The 17,711-nt window shown below is 44.8% G+C and overlaps 1 protein-coding gene across 4 annotated transcripts in view; it reads left to right on the plus strand.

The window, feature by feature from the left end:
- The first annotated feature begins 5,446 nt into the window (after window positions 1-5,446).
- Window positions 5,447-17,711, plus strand: part of LOC119163787 (uncharacterized) — a 29,660-nt gene continuing 17,395 nt past the window's right edge. For 2 of the 4 annotated variants that reach the window (XR_012886104.1, XM_037415860.2), the window contains exon 1: window positions 5,447-11,679. Coding sequence is in view for 2 of the 4 variants with exons in the window: in XM_037415860.2 (XP_037271757.1) it covers window positions 11,595-11,679 (85 nt within the window). In the remaining 2 variants the exon portion in view is untranslated. Of the gene's footprint in view, window positions 11,680-11,756; window positions 11,864-17,711 lie in introns of all 4 variants that reach the window. The other 2 variants (XR_012886105.1, XM_037415859.2) reach the window with 2 other exon arrangements.

Genomic DNA, 17,711 nt, shown 5'->3' on the forward strand with positions numbered 1-17,711 from the left:
TGGGTAACCTTATGTCATAGATGTAAGCCTTTGCAGGGTTCCCCTTCAGGGAGGGGGGTGGGAGTTCACAGCCCTCCCCACCTATTAAGTCAACGTATGTGGCAACATTTGCCTCCCTCCCTATTTCTGCGTGCACGCCTATAGTCCTAGGTATATGAAAGTTTGAGGCTGTCTGCAGGAAGGCGAGATGTCACCATTTGAGATACTGCATAGAAATATACATTTATGTGCACAAATATGTATTTTCTTACATGCTAATACTATTGCGTGTTAGTGTCTTTAAAGGTTTTGTTCGTAAATGTTGTGGTGGTTGAGGTTTGCATGTCGCCATTGTGCAGCTTTTCTACCTACTCAGCCGTCCCACATGTCCAACAATATTTCTCCCTTCCGACGCGATCCTAGGGTGACGGGCGAGTGGGGTGACCTTAGCCTCCCGCACCTAGCAGCCTAGCACGAGATATTGATGGTAACGCAACATGTCGTCTTTCTCGTGTTGGAGGCCTTCTCAATGCTTTAGCGTGCTTAGGGCTTGATCACAAGCACCTGTTGCAGGGCGTCAGTGTGTGGCTTTGCTTATGTGGGTTCGCGTCCTCTCCCTGTGGAGAGAAAGGGTGTGCAACTTGGCGTAGCTAAGTGCTTTCTCTCTCTCTCTCTCTCCAAGGAAAGCGGGTGCGAAGCCATGTCAAAAAGCCACGCACTGACGCGCTGCAACAGGTGCGTGTGATCAGGCCGAACAAGCGCCATCTCTGACGCCCGACAAAAAGAGGGGACGGCAGATGGCTTGTGGTTGCAATGTGTCGGATGGTATGTGAAAAGAGCTGTGCGAGGCTCGTGAGCTTGGGTCTCGGGTAGTACGGGAATATTATAGGTGTTCTGTGGTATGGGTTTTTACTCACGGCCATTGGACGCTCGACTCGCGTTGCAGTACGACACGTATAGGGCGTTATCCAGCTGTGTAGTGCTAGAGCTTTAAATAAAAACTAGTTTTATTAATCAATGATATGGCGCAGCTGTGAAACTTTGTCTCAGAGACGTGTTAGTGGCACTCGTTGTGTATTTTTGCCCAGAGATATTTCTTCATTTGAAGAGATGCTTTTTACCTAGCTTCAAATATACTGTCTTTTTGCAATTCATATTTCTTCATACTTGTAAACTTCATTTCTTGTACTGTACCTTTTACATAATGCACATTTCTAGAAATGAATCACCATCAGTACTGTAGTTTTTTGCAGAATGGCTAAAGAAATATTTTTTCTTTAATCTTCGAAAGCAAGTATTCATTGTAGAAAGTACAATTTATGCACAGATGTTTTAGATGTGATTGTTTCAGTTTTTACGTCTTGCATGCAGACTTCATTCCAGTGTCTATCTTAAGTTGTACTCTAAATGGACTTTTCTGGTTCTTGCTTTTCAACTCACATTGAATGTATTATCTTTTAATTCGTCTTCATGAGCTTAGGGTTTGCAGCTAATCAGTGGATGAGGTCGAAGCTATGGATATTCCATCCTCTACCCTTTTTATGCCATGGTACGGTTTTTGGTAGCTGAAGCTGCCGTTGGGCCCGATACTGCATCTTTGCAAAGACTCGGCATGCGTGCTAGTATTTTTAATGTGAAGGCAAGTGCAATTTAAAATGTGCTATAAAGAAATTGTCAGGCGAAATATTGAAGAAAAAAAACTGTTGTATTTACAGGTTCATGAAGTGTTGTGTGTACATTGTACACGGACAAACCTCATAAAAATACGGCCCTGAATGGTCTTGAACAGTATTTGATTACAGCGTACCAAAGCACTTCGAATACTATAGTCTGCAGAGTTCCAGGTCACTTTGGTATTGACAAGAATAAACAAGCATATGCTTCTGCAGCACTAGCCACACGAAGAAGCAGTCATGACGAGATTAGTGTGTCACACTATGCAAGATCTGGAAGCACTGTGCCACACAACATCAATACCTTCGTTTCATACTTATTTATGAGTGGAAACTTTGTAGACTAGTGATTGCATTATATAATTGGTGCATCTTTTCATGACAAGCCCTTTGTTCTGACTACAAGTGCGTTGGTCACTTTACTGCCATTGCTGTCTTGACAATGATTTTAAAAGTGAAGAGAACTTTTTAGAGGAAAATAAGTATGAATACAGCAAACAAAAGTGAATATACTTCAGTGACTCTGATAATGTTAAATTTAGTGAAAAGAGATTATGTTGGGTGTATTGGTGAATAATGTTGGGTGGAGAGAAAATTTTGCTATGATTTGAGGGGCACGTTTGTGAAGAAGTATTTTGTGTATGTTAGTATTTGTAGTGGTGCCCCGCACAAGCGTGTCGGATAAATTTGTAATTTCACCTTGTTGTGCGCCAAGAGAAAATGTTTGCTGTATAAGTAACTATATAAGTAATTTCAAAATCTAATGAGGGTGGCGATTTGGGCTTGTTGGTATTGTAGGATGATAATATATGGTAGCACAGACAAAACACACGGACAAGAGAAAGCACCTTTGCGCTGTGTTGTCGTGAATGCGCCTTCTCTTGTCCGTGTTCTTTGTCTGCGCTACCATATATTATCTTTCAAAATCTAGCCAGATGTTGGTGGCTTCAATGTTAGCACGATATCATTAAAGACCTCGTTTCACAGAAATTCTGGCATCAGCGTCAATGCCGTTAGTTGTTTGCGAAAAATCTTGGCTTTGACTGAAAAATCGACATGTATGCAAATAAAAGAAATAATAAAACTCTTTGGTACGAGTGAGCATCTATGTTAGGCCATCTGCGGCAAGCGGGTTCTCTCCCACAAAGCCAAGCTATCGCTCGCAATTGCTTCAGGAAAAAAGCACTATATAAATTCCATGCAGTAGAAGTAGTCTTGTCGCATGTAATAGTATTGTGTGGCAAAAGCATAGATTTGCACCAGGTATCAGAAGATGTAAACCGGGCAAAGAGCGGGTGTCCTGAATGCCCACCCATTACAAAGCTCTTAAAGACATCATGCATTGCTCCATCAGCAAAAGCATCAACAGAGCGAACTGCTGCGTTGGTTCGTGTATAGCCCTACGGACGCATAATAGACCCTTTGGGTATTCTAAAAATGCAAGTTTCTGTTGTTTTGTAGGTTTTGTTAGCACCTCATTAACATTGAGAAGATAACGTTTTCGAAATGATTTTTCGAGATGCCTGCAACCATGGTCAACATGTCTCTTTAATTTCTAAAAAAATTCTGTAAGTTGCCCGTAAAGCAGGCTTCTGCACAGTATGATGCATTGTGAGAAGAAGCCGACTCAAACTATACAATTGTGTATATGCATGCTGGGACTACTGATCAACTGCCAGCTCATGAAAAGATATATGTCGCGACGCTAGCCCGCACAAAAAAAAAGTGTTCTACATGTCATAACTACCAGCAGTACTGATCAACACTCCTAGTTTCGAATCCACCATCACGTGGATGGTGGGGACATCACCGGAGTAGCTCAGGTTACCAACCGAGCACCATGCAGACATATCGTTATAAGGTTACAGGTTTATTCTCTGCCAGTGATATGTTATCTTTTCATCCACTTTACTTTCTTCACAATCGCATTATAATTAGTACTTTCTTGTTTGTTCTAATTATGTCGAGCCTATATTAATGAAAGGCGAGCTATTAGAAATCCACATCTTTCGTTCATTGTGCATCTCAACAGCCAGCAAGGTGAACATCCAGGAAGATTTTTTTTGCACACAAAAAAACTTTAAAAAAAGTAAAGCAATTAAGGTGCAAATTTCTCATCTTTTAAGCACAGTTTGTGACGCGCGAGTGGTTTGTTGCCATCGCAGGTTGACATAAGTTCTCGATTGGTCGACATACGAGAAAGACTGGCCATTAATTGATTGGACATGTAGATGCACGCCTGTCCTGCCATGTCTCGCATCAATATAGTGGGTGCAATCATCCGGTTTCGCTTGATTTGTGTGCTTTTGACTGGGCGAGCGGATATGGCAGCACGTACAGCCAACAAGCTCAAAATACAGATCGGCTTAACTCTTCAGGCTGACATTGTCCACGTGCTTTAAGAAATAAGTGGCGATGGTGAGGTAGCGCCTCTAGAAAGTGAAGGTGAGAGAGAAACCTACCTATCTTCTTCGAACACGGAGTAATTTAGGGGCCTTTTAAGGTGTGTGGCAGTTGCATTGCAAACCCCTTCTCCCACTCTCCTGCACCTTTGAGCACACTTCCTAAATTTGTTCAGAGATATGTTTATAAAAAGTTCAGGGCTATTTGCAGGAAAATGAGGAGCCCTGAATTAATGTCGCCATTTGAGAAAAATCATACATAAATGTACATTTATGTGTGCATATATATTTATGTGTTACACGCAACTGCTCCAAAAGGTAGTGCCAGAGTAGAGGCTAGTCAATTGGTTGTACATAGGTAGTTGACACTTGTAATGCTCTCTTTGAACATGAAAATGTGTGAATGTTTTCCTGTCATTTTCGTGCTCTTCTTCATATTCAAACAATACGTCACAAGTATCAGATTCGTTTTATTTTTCACGTGAAACAAAGGAGAGAATACATGATTAGTATGTACTGAAGGAGATCCCATAGTTACAAACTGAATTGGGACCTCCTGTAAATGATAACGTAGTAAATAATGCAAGTAAATTGGCAATTCATGGACATTTAATAATAACAATATTGACTAATTCAAGTTGAGTAATAAAATAACAAATAAACAGCATTAACAAAAAACATTGTACAGCCCACACCAATAAACAATATATAAAGACAAATACGGAAAATTACAGAAGAATGCTATACATATATATATATATATATATATATATATATATATATATATATATATATATATATATATATATATATATATATATATATATATATATATATATATATATAGGTATGGGATATGGCACAACGGGAGCGTTGTCAACAAGGATAAATATATTTATTTCCCAACAGTTTCGGGAGGGGTCCTCCCTTCATCAGGGGATGAGTTATACTGACATGAATTTCCAAACTTCGTTGCTGCCGCGTCCCTCTCGCCTTAAAACATGTTTGCGAGAGTGAGAAAGAACTAGAAAAAGGAAAAAAAAACAAAAAAGGAGGAGAAAAAAGACGAAAAAGAAAAAGAAAGAAAGTAAAAAAGAGGAAAAACCACTGTCAACACTGAGAACGAAGCCAACTGTCCGTCTACATCCACATACGGTTCATATCACGTGCTGTTCAGTTTTTGACGTGTGTCGGGCCACCCAAGATTGTCGCCGCGGTGCCGGGAGGGTCCGTGACGGCGTGCATAAAGAAAGGGGTTTCTCCGTAATGGGTCGGTCGGCGGGCGGCGTGCGTAAAGGAAGGAATTCCCGTTAATGGGTCGGTCGGCTATTTACCTTTAATCTTCGTCCGTTTCCCTTCAATGGTCATCAAGTGGTAGGCGAAGGTAAGCACTTTGTATGTGCATGTAAAAAAAACACACACAAAAAAAGGACAGTGTACACGTACGAGTCAGTCAGAAAAAAGCATGGTCTCCAGCTATCAATCTTTGTCACCAATTTTCTCCTGGCTTACTTCTCGGAGGCAGTTGAGTTTTCCGGGGTCCTCGTTGATGCCGGCTACTACTGTACGAAATTTGAAAATAAAATATGCCTCACGCTGTTCGCGCTCGCGTCTGTTTGAGAAACCGGACTGCAAAAGAGTTACGCTGATATTTTCAAAACTGTGGTTTGGCAGGCGCAGATGTCTAGATAAAGGTAGCTTCGGCAGTGAAGTGGCGTGGTACCGGTGATTATTCAACCGCAGTCGAAATGGCGTGTCTGTTTGGCCGATATATTCTTGTCCACAGATGTTGCAATGTAGCAAGTATATTACGTTACTGGAGTCACAGTTAAGGCTTTCAGTTATGCAGAATTTGAAATCCGAGAAGTTCGCTTTGGATTCACGTGTTGTGACCATCTGTGGGCATACCTTGCATCGAGCTTTTCCGCAGGGATGGCACCCTGATTGAAATTGGGGGTGTTTGTTTTTGCTCTGACAAGAATGTCCTTCAGATTTTTATCCCGGCGGTACACCACGTGAGGTGGCTTCGCGAAAATAGAAGTTAGTCGTTTGCTTTGCCTGATTATGTTGAAATGGCGGGAAAGTATGTTGTTGATTCGTGGCGCTCATGAGGAGTAAGTTAGTACAAGGTTCGTTTGGGAAGTCGTTTTAGATAATCTGTTTGGTCCCTTAAATATATCATTCCTGTTCACGTTCGTCTACCACATGAAATCACAAACTAGTAAAATGGATAAATATGACTGTACCACAGAACACCTACCAGTTTAAAGTGCTGTACCCTTTAGATCGGACGGTGGCTTGCGCCACCAATCCGTAATACCTAATGAACCAAAAACTATATTTTTTTCCCTTTAAATAGTGAGGCTGGGGATTCGTACTTTGCAGTGAAGGGTTTAAATTTCACTCGTGCCTTGACTTTAGCCACCAATCAGATAACCTCCTTCTAGTTAATTCTACCCGCTTAATTAACGTCTATTTTGCCCTCCCTGTCCCTAAACCCCAGTGCTTTGAAAAACTCTGCGCCATCATCCTGAACAATAGGGTTAAGCCCTTTACAGAACATCATCAAGTGTTCGGCAGTTTCTTCTTCCTCTCCACACGCACTGCATACCGTGTCTACCCCTTCGTATTTGGCCCGATATGTCTTGGTTCGCAATACTCCTGTCCTGGCCTCAAACAGTAGAGAACTACCTCGAGTATTATCACAGATCCTTTCCTGGGCAATTTCCTGCTTAAAAGTTCGATAGATCTCTAGCGTGGACTTCTTAATCATGCCAATTTTCCACATATTGGTCTCAGCTTCCTTCACCTTCTTCCCGACAACTCTTTTTGGTTTGGCCCCCTGCTCTTTTCCAAGTATTGACCAGTCAATTCTCTGGTTCGCTTCCTCCATTTTGTATCAACATTCTTCATGTACAAGTAGCTGAATATCTTCCTAGGCTAACGCTTTTTCCCCATTTCTTTCAATCGCTTCTCAAATTTTGTCTTGTTGCTAGCTTCCTTGCCCTCAAATGATGTCCATCCCATATCACCTTGTACTCCCTGATTTGGTTTATTCCCGTGAGCTCCTAAGGCAAGCCTACCTATTCCACGTTGCTTAATTTCTAATCTTGTTTGAACTTCTGATCTCATGCACAAGACCGCATTGCCGAACGTCAGCCCAGGAACCATGACCCCTTTCCATATTCCTCTCACATCATACCTATTGTAATTCCACTATGCCCTATTTTTCATCACTGCTGCATTCCTGTTACCTTTAGTCGTCATGCATGTTTCGTGTTCCCTTAGGTACTCGGCCCCATTGCTTATCCATACGCCCAGATATTTGTACTTATCTGTTATCTCTAGCGTGACCTCGTGTATTCTAAGCTTACTACCTTCATTGTCATTAAAAATCATGACTGCTGATTTTTCCTTAATGAATCTGAACTCCAACCTGTCTCCCTCATTGCCGCAGATGTCCATCAATCTCTGCAAATCTTCCTTGTTGTCGGCCATTAGCACCATATCATCTGCGTACATCAATGCTGGTAGTGCCTGTTAAACGAGTTTTCTTTGTTTGACGAAAGAGAGGTTGAAGCCCAGTCCACTTCCCTCTAATTTGTCCTCTATTCCTTGTGGGTACATCATGAATAACAAGGGTGACAGTGGACACCCCTGCCTAAGTCCCCGTTTCACCTCTGTGGGCTTGGATACCTGTTTTTCCCACTTTATAACTACCTTGTTACTTTTATAGATTTCCTTTAAAAGATTAGTGACTCCATCTTCCACATCCAGTGTGTCTGGTATTCCCCACAAGTCCTCTTGAACCACGCTATCATACACTCCCTTGATATCCAAAAATGCTAGCCACAGGGGCCTGAGTTCTTTTTCTGCTATTTCGATGCAGTGCGTCAGTGAGAACAGATTGTCTTCCAACCTCCTGTGTTCCCGAAACCCATTCTGCAGTTCCCCCAGCACCCCCTCATTCTCTATCCATGCCTGCAGTCTTTCCTTTATAGTCTGCATCGCCAGCCTGTAGACCACTGATATCACTGTTATAGGACGGTAGTTGTTTATGTCATCTTTGTCCCCCTTTAATTCCTTAAGAGATCATGCTCATCCTGCTAAGTTTCCATCCATCAGGGACCTCACCATCGATTATTGTTCTGCTCACTGCCTCTCTCAAAGTCTGTTTAGACTTGGGACCCAATGTCTTTATCAGCATAATAGGAATGCCATCTGGGCTTGTTGATGTACTACTTGGAATCCTCTTGTCAGCCCTTTCTCACTCTCGTTGTGAAAATGGAGCCATTGTGCCACTTTATCCATCCCTGTCTATTGTGGTGCATAAGGCACTTCTTTGTTGAAATTTTTTCTGTCACCCTTGTTCTTATATATTCAATAGCTCCGTCCCCTTCTAGCCTAGCACCTTGAGCTGTAGTTACAAACCTCTGCTATTGATTTATTTTATTTTGTAGGGAGTTTAGATGGTTCCTGTATTTCGCAGCTGCCTTTCTGTCCTTTTTATTACTTCTGCCAGCCACTGAGCACCCTTTCTTCTAATCTTTTCATTGATCAGGAGGGATGCTTCCCTTCTAGAGCTTAGAAAGATTTCCCATTTTCTTTCAACATCATCTATCGGTTCACCCCGTTGCTTAGTATGTCTGTGTTCCCTAGAGGCTTCCTGACATTTTTGCTATGGCTCTCTTAACTTCCTCATCCCACCAACTCTTGGGCTTGTGTCTTCTTTTCCGAGGTGACTTGTCATGTGCCTTAGCAAGCTCTAGCCCAAACAGTCTAATTAGATTTGTGTATGTCCACACATTCTTATTATCCTCAGTGATTACTTTCTCAATTTGTTTAGTAGCGATTTCTATTTGCCTTTCTGAATGAAAATTTTCCTGTAGTTGCTCATCTTGTGTCCTTCCCACTTTCGCTGCTTTTCCAAAACTTAGCTTGATACGTTTGTGATCAGTACCCAGACTTCTGGAGCCACCTTAATCTATGTGCATTCCCCTGAGCTTATCATACATCCTATGTGACATCAGTGCGTAATCTATCGTTGACTGCAGCCTTCTTACCTCCCATGTTTTTTGCCCTTCACACTTCTTGGTACTGTTGCAAATGATCAAATCGTGCCTTTCACACATATTCATGATCATTTTGCCTGTTGAGTCAGTATACCCATCTATAGCTTCTATGTGTGCATTCATATCTCCTAGTATAATTATCTCGCACTCTCCTCCTAACTCCTGATAGTCATTTGATATACACTCTACCATTGCCTGGTTTTCCTCTCTGGCCTTTGCTCCCGTCCACAAGTACACGAAACCAAGGAGTGTCATTTGCCCTGCCACTTTTCCTTTTAGCCATAAATGTTCCTTGCATCCCTGCTTGACTCTTTGCCAACCCGTGTTCTTATGTATAAATGCATCAATTCCACCCACCCCCCTTTTTAATGCCTTCTATTCTATTGCAATATTTCCATACGTAGTCGAGATTGCAGGGTGGTTGCTCCAGGTCCCGAAGATGTGTCTCCACAACCCCATATACCATCAGCTCCTCCTGCCTCAACTGCTCTTCTATCTCTTCCCACTTTAACCTATTCCTGCCACCATACATGTTAATATAGCCTACGTCTGACTTAGCTCGGCCCTTGTGCTTACGTCGATTTTTTCTCCCACGCACTTCGTGTGGCTTGAATATTTGTGCCCCTTTAGGTCCGTCTTTGGCTACACTGTTGGCCTCAGGGTTCTGGGTCCCCCTAAAAAAGCTATGGCTTGGCGACCCATTCTGTTACCGACCCTCCTGCCCGTCGCTCCACTGTAGTGAATGCCATCCTGTGCAAAGGGGTGAGCGCCGGGCTCGTACACGTCTTGGTTAACTTTCTTTACGCTGTATCCGAGTAACTGGCTCGAACCCTTGATCACACAATTGGCCTCCAGTACCCTCCTTTCAATCCCACGAGGCTGCCCCCAGACCTCTGGGACTGTGCATATGGTCACATACGCCCAGCGGCTTTTCGGAGCTTACACATCCCATTCTCTAACTTTCTCTGAAGGTTCTGATCCTTGCCCTTCAACACATCATTGACCCCAGCACGAATAATGACTAGATTTTCGCCCTCCATGCTGTTTTCTACAACCTCCTGAGCTTTGGCCAGTGCATCCACCATGCTCTTCCCTGACTGTGCCTCCACCCTGACTCTCCCATCTTCCTTCACTGTCTTGAAGAGGCCATCCCTAATCCTGGCCACGTTAGAGTGCCCCACCACTAGGACCCTTCTACGCTCCAATCGCTGGCTTCCTGTTTGTGATGGCGCCCCTGTTTGCTTCACCTGTTTCTCTCTCTGCCGTCTGTCCTGTGTTTCTGCCCTGCTTGAGACTGCTGCACCACACGGATGCTGCACCACCGAGTTGTATGTTCTCGGAGCCTCCGTGCTGTGGCCAGACACTGCGGCCCCCTGACCTCCCTTCTCGCCTGTTCCTTCTCGCCTGTTCCTTCCCGCCTGTCGCCTTCTCCGCTACCCACACCTTCCGTCTCACACAACTCGGGCCGGGGCAAAGCGCCATTAGTTCCTTTACCCGCTGCTCTAGCTCGGTTCCCCTTCCCGTTCTTTTTGAAGGTCACCCTTCATTTGCTCTAATAGGCTGGCGGTAGCCTCCTCTCGCTCACGCGACGCTCCGAGCTCTTTTTGGAGTTCTTTTCTCTTTTCCGCTTCTGTCCATAGTGTCGGTCGCGAGCGCCATTGCGCGGAGCTTGTTTAAAACTGAAGGCAGGCCAACTTTGCTGGGAGCGTGAGCCATTCCTCAGGCATCTTTCTAGAGAAGGCGTTGGCTCAGGCAACGCCTCCTAGATTTCCTGTGCCTGCCGGATTATCGGTGGTCACTTGGGAAGCGGCGGTTGTAGGAACTACAATAGTGGCGTCACTCAAGTAGGAGGGGGGGGGGGGGGAGGGGTGTTTTTAAGTAGGTTTTTACGTTTTTAGAGCTTATATGCAACAAAAATAACGTTAAAAAGTTTTAGAAAGGCGTAAAAGTAAATATATTTAGCCATACGTAAGTGATGCAGTCATTTAGCAAGCAACTTTTTTTTTATTACAAGGCATCCTCTCAAATTACTAGCAAACGCCAGAATTGCTAATCTTATAGGCGAAGTACAAAGACCCTTACCCCTACGTAGGCAGCGCCGCCATAAATGACCGGTGTTTCGCGCTTATTCTGCAGGCACAGGAAATCTAGGAGGCGTTGGCTCAGGTCCCTAGATAAAAACATCTTTTAACCTTGCCCTTGTTTTATCTAGGGAGCTATTAGAGCGTGATGTGCGTCTATTTGTTTACCTCTTGCCTATCACCACCATGTGGTGGACAGACGCGCCACTTTCATATTGTTGACTCGTCTGAGAAGTTTAGTTCGCCATCACTGAAGCGCCAGGGTGGCTTTGACGCTGCCAGAGCATTGAAGGACTCTGACGCTGCCGAGATTCGTCCACTTCGCTGAATATACTCGCGAAGGTGTCATCTGCTGAGGCGTCAGTGACGAGTGGAAAAGTGGTACCAATGGTGCCAACGCGGAACGTCAAACGCACTCAATGGACGGCACGCGAAATGTGTGTGTTCACCGACAAGCAGCCAACATTCGCAGGTGACGTACTGTCGCTTATTTCCTTTGTCATGATATCAAACAAACTTATGCATGTTACTTATTTCTTTCTTCGACAGACTCTATGGTTCGTTACAGTGTGGTTAAATGAAGTTACGTGTTTCCAGCTCCGAGAAACGGAGGCGGGTAATATCGAAAATGTGGTTTTTCATTGCACTATAGAAAAGTAAGTAATGCATTATTGTAGCCCTAACATATTATGCTTAACTTGGAAACAGTGGAATGTGTTTTGAACAGCGACTGTAGAGCTGAGAATGCACTAGGTCAAAATAACCAGGCGCACCGCTCCACAGCCTGTTTCACCATGTGCTTCAGCGCTACAACTAGCATTTGCTACTCTCGTTGACTCTACTCTGGAGTTCCGATTTCGCCTTTACCACCTTTACTTTTGTGTGTCATTTTACCATATGGTGTAGTAGCGCAAATTCACGGGGACGAAGAGGACAAGAAAACACGACACTCGCTACTCTCGCAACTAATTTTAGTTTAAAAATTAGTTGCGAGTGTCGTGTTTTCTTGTCCTCTTTGTCCCCGTGAATTTGCGCTACTACACCATATGGTAAAATGATGTCTCACCAACTAGCCCAGCTCTCAACCCTACTGAACTTTTGTGTGTGTTTGTAGTCCTGGTTGAACCGCAGTGTGTGTGTCTTCTTAATTTTTTTACTGCAGGTCGTCTTGGCGTTGTGACCAGTATCCAATGCATGCAATGCCAGTCAGAGTTATTCAATCATATGAGCAGCGCGTGCATAGCAAGTTTGAAAAGATTTCATGCACTAAATGTTTGAAGTACACACTAGGGACCGGATATTGTTATCACGTTCAACTCTTAAAGGTCCTTAAATTTAAGAGTCCTTAAATTTTTTCACTGACCTTTGTTTTCAAGATTTAGGCTGATCATTTCATTTTATAGATTGGAAACCCCAGTTATGACACTGGGAACTCATTCAATTTGTCATGGTAGAGAGACACACTGCTGTTTGAAAGCACAAGTATGCGCAATTGTATTTACTCGCTAGCTGAAGTCTCGCATATGTGTGCTATTGAAAACACAGCACTTCATTATCATTAGGATTCGAGAAAGACGCATTCTAAACGCCCCACTATGTAATGAAAACCTGGCCACACATTTATTCTATTGAGAGCAGGAAGAGCTTCCAAGGCTCATCAGCGCGTTCCCGGCCATGAGACATCGATAGTATTCTGACGTGTTCAGCCAACACCACCTAAACTAGCTCAAGGCCTCCTGGCATAATGATGTCACGGTACTTGCCCGCACCCCTCGCTCCACACCTGTGTGCTGCCAAAGGTTCTTTCCATTTATAGCAATAGGGGTAGTGTATACGGAGCCAAAATAATTTAACGAAAGCTAGAACTTCTTGTACGCACTTACTAAGACAGAGTAATTTAGTAATTTTATAGCAGGAATCGCAAAAGTTGTTGGTCTGCTTTGAAGACACAGAGAGTTGTTTCGTGACACCTTTACTGTACGATTGAAAATCAGACGTTTCTTACGTCCAATCACATACACATTTTTATACATTGTCAACTTTTTGTGTCGCCTTAAGACATGATAAATGCTTGTAAAAGAGGCTATTTTTTTCCAATGTACTGCAGGGGGGGGGGGGGGGTACAGAAATGCAAGCACAAAACCGCTGTATTGAAAATGTCGCTACATCACGCACATCTCACTTTATTAATATGCATGCCTTGTGCGCGGTTGCTTTTTTTTTTGTGGAAGGGGGCATCATATTGCACTGCATCATTTCTAAGTTTGCAAAAATTGTTCAACAGGCTGTTTGTCGCTGCGTTCACTATTAAATGCATCACAGTTTCTGATGTGTGTCTATTGGAGCATGCCTATATTTCCAAAGGATTTTTTAACAGACATTGTCATTGATCGAACAACACTTCATTGATCAGAGTGAGAAAGGAATTCGTTTGCGAAGCTTCCACTATTAAACTTTTCAACTGAAAGTTTTGTAATTGGTACCATGTGAACAGTGGAGAGCTAAGGAAACTTAAACCTACTTTAGAAATGCTGTGCACTTTGTCTGGGACTGCTGTTCCAGATGGAAGCTTCACAAAACAAGCTGAAACACAAAGATCTGGCTGCACTGCAACCGAAAACTTCACATGTGGAGCAGGAGCGCTCTCAATGCTGTCATGGGGTTGTGATGTCGACGAAGAAGCAGACAGTACGTTGAAGATTGAACTGTTTATTTGGGCGAACCTGTGCCCGGTAAACGGAAAGTCGGATCACAGTAGCAAGCTTGTACTGATAACGAGGAATGCAGCGTTGGCCGTCAATAAACTGACAAGCAGTGAAGCGCGTCAGCATTTATACACTTGCCATCAAATGGTCTAGCGTTATCGCTAGCGGCGACATAGGTTCCAGAATAATCTGAAATGTTCACGAAGTGGGCATAATCTTAACAAAACAATCTACTACATCCTCTAAGCTTTTCAAACAACGTAGGCGCGGTTCACGCTCAACATATTGTAACAGAATTACAAAAAAACTTGAAAGGAACGTGGCATCGCCCCCTCTAAAAATGGCATCGTCCCGATGCTTTAACAAAAGATGAAGGTCCAGTAATAAAGACAATAAATACAAGAAATAAAGCACATCAACAACAACAAAATAGAGTCCTCAGGTTCGCGCATGAAATGATTTGAGGCGCACGACATGGACGGCTTCAGGTCGAGCACGGCGCCGTTGAGAGTTCACAATGCCATCGAGAACAACCTCGTAGTCGAGTGGGCTGAGACGTCGAACTACTCTGTACGGTCCGAAGTACCATCGTCCACGTCGGCGTATCGGCGTCCATACCCAGACGCCGTCACCGGACTGGTACTCGACGAAGCTTCGTCGAAGATTGTACCAACGGCTGTTGGCTGCCTGCTGATTCTTGATGCGCAGGTGGGCGAATGGATGAGCTTCTTCTGCGCACTGAAGGCAGACGGTGACGTCGAGGTTTTCTTCATCAGCGACGTTTAGCAGCATGGCGTCGAGCGTCGTTGTCGGTTTCCTTCCATAGACCAACTTTTACAGCGTCATCTGCATTGTTTCTTGTGCGGCGGTGGTACGGTGGCTCATCCAATGTCTTGTGCTCGACGTCGACGTACATGGCCAGCATATCGGCGATGGTCTTATTGAGACGCTCAGTGAGGCCATTGTTCAGTGCATGGCAGGCGGTGACTTGTAGGCTGTACCTTAGGATTGCCTGAGTTAGGTCCTCCGTAAAGGCCGTACCTCTGTTTGTGATGAGGACTTCTGGAGTTTCGTGACGCAAGACGATGTTCTTGATGAAGAACTTTGCTACCTCGGTGGCATTGCCTTTGGAGAGAGCCCTTGTTTCGGCGTAGCGGGTGAGGTAGTCAGTAGCTAGAACATTTCATTCATTTCCGGAATTCGACGTCGGGAACAGCCCCAGTAAGTTCATGCCGATTTGCTGAAATGGCCGGTGAAATGGCTCGATAGGCTGGAGAAGTCCGGCTGGCCTAGTCGGCGGTGTCTTTCATTGTTGACAGTCTTGACATGTCCTGACGTAACGAGTGATGTTGGTGGCAAGTAATGGCCAGTAATACTTCTCCTGTATTCTCGCGAGTGTACGGGAAACACCAAGGTGTCCAGTTGTCGGGTCGTCGTGTAGAGCATCCAAAACTTCTGGACGTAACACTGAAGGTACTACGAGGAGGTAGTTGGCCCGATGTAATGTGAGGGGGGTGCTGACACTCTATGTAATGTTGTTTGCGCTACGAGACGCTCGTGTCTCGCCCAAAAGCCGCATTTGGGGTTACAACCACTGGTCGGTAGGTGGTGTTGTGTTCTCGTTGATCACCACTATCATAACCATGGTGTAGCGCCGGCGGTGACCCCTGGCGGAAGGCAAGATTTGGTGGCGGGCGAGAGTTAAGCGAGTCTCTTCTGCGCCTGGCGGTTGCTGCGAACGGTTGTCTCTAGTGACTGCGCGTGGTGGGTTTTCGTGGTAAGTCAAGCGTTGGCGCCGCCGCCTTGGGTGTGTTATTGTGTTTGTCATGGATTGTATGATAATATTGTGTAAGGATATGTTAGCGGGTTAATTACAATTGATGTATCGATTTGGCGGACGATATTGTCGTTCTAAATTGGTTAAATAAATGTGTATTGTTTGGTTTGTACCGACCGCGTCTGCTGTGTCCTTTCACTCTAAGAGCGTGGCGCTCGCTGGCCAGTTCGAGACCCCACAGGTGAAAAGTTTTTTTTGACAAGGATGCTGTTACGCAAGAAAAACGACGCCAGTACTCGCATGAATATTTTTCGAACAACGGCAGCCTTTCCCTCTAGGTATTCCACAAGGCCCTTGATTTCAGGGTTGGCACGCTGTCGTTCTGCAAAATTATTGGCGTCTAAGGTTCCCAGATAGCAGTCGCCGTCTTTTTTGTCCTACGGCGGTGGGTCGACGGGGGCGCAAGACAGGCAGTTAGCATCAGAGTGCCTTCGCCCCGACTTGTAAACGACGGTGATGGCGAATTCCTGCAGTCGCAGACTCCACTGTGTGAGATGACCTGAAAAGTCCTTCAACTTAGCTAGCCAACTGAGGGCATGGTGGTCGCTCACAACTTTGAAAGGCCTGCTGTAGAGGTAAGGGCGAAATTTGGAGGTAGCCCAAATGATGACAAGACACTCCTTTTCTGTTGTGGAATAGTTGACTTCCGCCTTAGATAACGACTCGCTTGCATAGTTGATGACCCTTTGAAGCCCGGCAATCTTCTGCACCAGGACAGCTCTGAGCCCTACACTGTTTGCGTCGGTATGGATTTCTGTGTCAGCATTTTCCTCGAAATGAGCTAGCATTAGCGGTGTCTGCAGGCATCGTTTTAGTTCTTGAAATGCTTCCTCCTGCGGGGTTTCCCACTTGAACTTGACGTCGGTCTTTGTCAGGTTAATGAGTGGCTCAGCGATGCGGGCAAAATTTCTGACGAAATGCCTGTAATAGGCGCAGAGGCCGAGAAATCGATGCACGGACTTCTTGTCGGCGGTAGACGGAAATGCTGTGATGGATGTTGTCTTTTGTGGGTCGGGGCGTACTCCGCACTTGCTTATCACATGTCTCAGGAACAAGAGTTGCTCGGATGCAAAGCGGCACTTTTCTGGCTTCAGAGTGAGTCTGGAGGTTCTTATTACTAGAAGTACACGAGGCAAGTATGCCACTTCAATTCAGCGAGCACGGTGTCTATAATACATTGGAACGTCGCAGGCGCCGAGCGAAAACCAGGGCATGATCTTGAACTCGAAGAGGCCGTCTGGTGTTATGAACGCAGTCTTTTCTTGGTCTCTCTCATCTACTTCGATCTGCCAATAGCCTGTCTTGAGGTCCATCGATGAGAAGTATTTGGCGTTATGGAGTCGATCGAGGGCGTCGTCTATTCAAGGGAGAGGATATACGTCCTTCTTCGTTATTTTTTGTGTCGGCGATAGTCAACGGAGAAGCATAGTGTTCCATCCTTTTTCTTCACTAACACCACTGCTGACGGTGGTTTTAGTGAAGCCAGGTGAGGGTGAACGAGATTATCCCAGGGGTGTCTTCTGTGGTTCGGCGAGATAGTCGACGATGTCACGTGGTCGTTCACCCCGCTGTGGAAGAGCCCATGGGCTCTTCGAAGGCTGGATGATGTTGCGTCGAAACTCTGTATGGACTCTGACGGAGTGGCCTGACATTTTCTTTATTGCAATTTGATGTTTCGCGACAGGGGTCTGCCAAATTTTTGATGACGACGAAAAGCAGTTCTTGTATTTCAGGAGCAGGTTTTTGAGCTGCTCTTGTTTATGCGTCGGAGTAGATTAGGTGAAATCGGTGAGGGCGAAAGCGTTGCTGGCTTCCAGTATCTCTTCGATGTAGGCACCTGTCGTGCCTTTTCTCACGTGCTTGTACTCGTTGCTGAAGTTCCTGAGCATCACTTATGCGTTCCCTCCTCGCAGCTCGGCTATACCTCTGGCGACGCCAATTTCGCGGTTAATCAACAGGTGC

Source organism: Rhipicephalus microplus, chromosome 9 (genome assembly GCF_043290135.1).
Source record: "Rhipicephalus microplus isolate Deutch F79 chromosome 9, USDA_Rmic, whole genome shotgun sequence".
Lineage (NCBI taxonomy): Eukaryota > Metazoa > Arthropoda > Arachnida > Ixodida > Ixodidae > Rhipicephalus > Rhipicephalus microplus.